Raw genomic sequence first — 4,095 nt, forward strand, 5'->3', positions numbered from 1 at the left:
CCCAATCTACTATAATCTTTGGGATTGTCCATATCGAATCTGACACCCTGTATACATATACGTATTGTTTTTACTATTAGAAATATGTTTCATCCATTTTACGACGATTTGAGCAAAATGGGGTTGCAAGATAAAAAGTTATACAACAAAACTAATTTATAATGGCCAATGGTAATGTCTCATTAAATAAGATAAATTCTAAAATTACCAAAATTTGGAAATTTGGCAACCACATACTAATATTATGGGTTTAGTAGTTTGGTACAAAATGAAACACTTGCTGAAAAAATAACATTGCATCGCAAGGCTCGCCTACTTGCGTCCCTTACAGAAGTGTAACAATTGGGAACGAAAAAAGTGCTGAACAGTTACTAGAGTTCAGTAATTGAATTTTTAGAAATTACTGATGTACAGTAATTTTCTAGTAATTACTTTGCTTATATTTCTATAAGGGACGTAATGCAACGCAAAAATTTTCCTCTTTATATTAGACACGTACGTTACGTGCCTACTAGCGTTCGCACTTATCTCTCTTGAGAGAAGCTGAAACTACTTGACAACAAATAAAATATTACATCCCACAATGCAGCGGTTTTTTTAAATAATAAATTATTTTACAAATTTAAATATATTTTGTTTATGTGCAAGGTAATTATTGAGATAATTCTGAAAAGATTGCTAATGTTAAAAATCGTAAAACAGACTGTCATAAAGCGAGTTTCTTACTGAACTAAAACTAAAAAAATTTTGTACGGAAGGGCGAAAATTTCAAGTTTCGTCACTGTCTCACGTTACTGGCAATGAGAGTATATATACATACTTTAAACAACGCATCTGGTGATTCTTTGTAGTTTTACATTTGCTCTTATACTGGGCGCTAACTCTCTGTGCTTCGTGGAATATACATAAAATTTTACCTCATCCGGGGTATTTTATTTTTCGTAATCAATTTTCTACAGTGATTTTTAATAGGATGTGTATTAGCAAAAAAAATAAAATTGTTTATTTAATGTCGATTATTTAGTTGTCAATTTAAATATGTAAATTTACTATTCTAACAAACAATAGGACCGTGTTTTAAATCCGACAAAAAATCGGCGCACAGTTTATTGAGTTTGGAATAAGTATATGAAGGCTTATACAATATATTACGACTGGACAATCAGCTCCGACCGGTAATTGGTATTTTTTAGTTGATTTAAATTTTTATCAGTTTTATACACTTACTTCCTTTATTACGTTTAATGTGTTTTAATATGTTAATAAAATTTAACCTCGCTAGTTTCTATTGAAAAATTTATAAAAATTTAAATAAACTAGTGCATATGCAATCATGTGCATACCGATTATTATTTTCCAATTTATGCGGGTGTATTTGTAGGAATTTTAATAATAATAATTACTTTTATCAACTGTAAAAAAAGACTACAAATTATTCCCAACTCAGTGCTCATCATGCCTGTTTCTGCTTGCAGCTATAAAAACGAGTTACCTCATGATAAGGATTTCAAGTTATTATATTGCTGACAGTTAAGGCTTTTCATACAAACTTTCTTGCAATTTAGAGTTGAAAATAAGTTGACTCAGTGATAATATGAAATCCATATTCCTTGTGCTTATAAATATTATGATTTTCCCAGAAGGAAGGTCGCAAAATCTTCGAAGCATATTCCTAGACCTTCTCGTCCCTAAGAAACCTGGTTTAACGAGAGTAAGAAAAATGGATCTGAGGGATGGAGCTGAGAGAAGGAATAACGTAAAAGTATTGGATTTTGTGAGTAAGAAATTGTTTTTAATCAAATTTACATGCATTCTTAGTTAAATCAAAACTGTTAGCTCCATGATAAATATACAATTTCATCTATAGATGAAATACAATTTTACTGTCTTGTTAAACCTACAATTTTTAAATTTTGTATAAGTATTTTTTGACATTTAGAACAAATAAAGATAAAAATAGGCATGAAATAACGATATCCTGTGGATATTATACATCACGCTATTCTTTTAAGCAGATTGGCCTGGTGGAACAATACGATTATCCCGCTGAGGAGCATAACGTCACAACAGAAGATGGTTATAATTTGAAGTTACACAGGATACCTGGAAGTCCATCGTTCGATAGCAAGAATAAGAAAGAAATTGTGTACCTCCAACACGGTCTTTTGGCTTCGTCTGATAGCTGGGTAATGTACGGTACTGGTAAAGACCTTGGTATGTATTTATACTGATAACATACAATTGCTAACGTAATGTGCGAATCCATTCACACAAGGCATCGTGCAAAATTATACCATACGTTTCCGTGAAAACATCTTACATTCAAATCTTTTCTAACTTGAAAATTATTAATATCTTGCTATTTCTGTAAATTTGTTCTTATTAAAATTTTGTCAATTTTTTCTACATACAAAAATATCAATATCGTTTTATTTTATTTTAATATAAACTTTTAAGAGATATTGAAAATAAAGAGCTTTTTCATAAATTTCAAATTTCAAAGAGATATTTATAAAAAATGGTGTGTGTGTGTGTGTGTGTGTGTGTGTGTGTGTGTGTGTGTGTGTGTGTGTGTGTGTGTGTGTGTGTGTGTGTGTGTGTGTGTGTGTGTGTGTGTGTGTGTGATATTTATCTTTTGAAGTGGAATTAACAAATTATAGAATTGGAAGCATAATCAGTATTTAAAATATCATTTTTAAAAATTTTAAAGTTATAAAATATAATTGATATTATTTTAAAAATTAAGTTTAAATTTTAGAAAAAATAAAGACATAAATTTAGTATATTAGTACATGTGCACAGTTGCATCCTAGAATGCAGTTTATTAAAATCTTATATTGCAGCCTTTTTATTAGTAGATCAAGGATATGATGTATGGATTGGAAATATGAGAGGAAATACTTACTGCAGATCGCATACGAATATGACGATACACGATCCTAAATTCTGGCAATTTAGGTAAAACATTACCATTAAAATTATTTTAAGTAAACAATGGAACAAGCTAAAAAATTTACTTTTACACCGTAATTACAACCTGCCTAAAATGACATATTTAAGAAGCAAAAACGATAAAGTAATCATTACTTGTATTTAATAGTATATGTATACCTACTCATCAAGTAATATAAATATAGATTTAGGAGTTTCTAAAAGAATTATTTATATGCAATAAATACGTAACACATCCATGAATGAAAGGATACCAACAAGATTTGTAAACGTTAAAGTTTGCACAGTATTCTCTTACTAGATTTTTATTAACCAAATTATTTATCACGAATTTTCTCACTATAAATTGTGCGCGTTTATTATAAGGAGGCAAGGGAAAGTGAGAAAATACATGTATGTTTGTAAAATTTTTTATTTACAGCTTTCACGAACATGGAACAAAAGATCTACCAGCCATATTTGATTACATTTTCAATTATACACAGCAAACAGATTTATATTATATTGGTCATTCAATGGGAACAACTTCGATATTTACTCTTCTGTCATCAAAATCAGAATACAATATGAAAATGAAAATGGTTATTTGCCTAGCTCCAGTTGCTTTTTGGCCGAAAGTAACACCTTCATTGAATGGACTAGTTAATTTTCTTTTAGCATTTAAGGTAACTGCTCAAACCTGTCACATTTTATTGCAGCAGTAGTCTTTAAAATTCAATATTACACAATCATTATTTTTACCATTTAATATGTTAAAAATAATGTTGTTACTCTGGCTGAGGTAACATTGTTCGTAATAATTTTCTTTAATTGGAATTTGCCAGTTAGCGTTGTTTAACAATTTTTCTACTTTGGTTAATCATGTACTGTTGTTAAATAATTCTTTACGTTAAAAATATTGTTTGCTATTATGAGCTATTACTTGAATGTTAATTCTTTTATACGTTTCAGAAAATTTTTAAACAGCATGAAATATACAATGTCTTCCCACAATGTTGGTCGACTATTATGATAGGAAGAATATTCTGTAATGACAAAGCAATAACTCAAATTATTTGCGTTACTTTACTATTCCTATTCGCCGGTCCTGATCCAGCACAACTTAACACTGTAAGTTATATTTATATTATACAGGGTGCTACG

The 4,095-nt window shown here is 29.6% G+C and overlaps 1 protein-coding gene across 1 annotated transcript; it reads left to right on the forward strand.

Annotated features, from left to right (window-relative positions):
• Positions 1 to 58: 58 nt before the first annotated feature.
• LOC105569915 (lipase member K-like) lies at positions 59 to 4,087 on the forward strand (the record flags this gene model as incomplete). The annotated part of the gene is made up of 7 exons (XM_012026770.1): positions 59 to 1,182; positions 1,476 to 1,529; positions 1,644 to 1,774; positions 2,016 to 2,214; positions 2,844 to 2,958; positions 3,374 to 3,617; positions 3,904 to 4,087. Coding segments are annotated over exons 2-7 (907 nt in total), but the record flags the coding sequence as incomplete, so codon positions are not given.
• Between the last annotated feature and the right edge of the window lie 8 nt (positions 4,088 to 4,095).

This window comes from Vollenhovia emeryi, unplaced genomic scaffold, assembly GCF_000949405.1.
Source record: "Vollenhovia emeryi isolate VEMERY1.0 unplaced genomic scaffold, V.emery_V1.0 DF942156.1, whole genome shotgun sequence".
NCBI lineage: Eukaryota > Metazoa > Arthropoda > Insecta > Hymenoptera > Formicidae > Vollenhovia > Vollenhovia emeryi.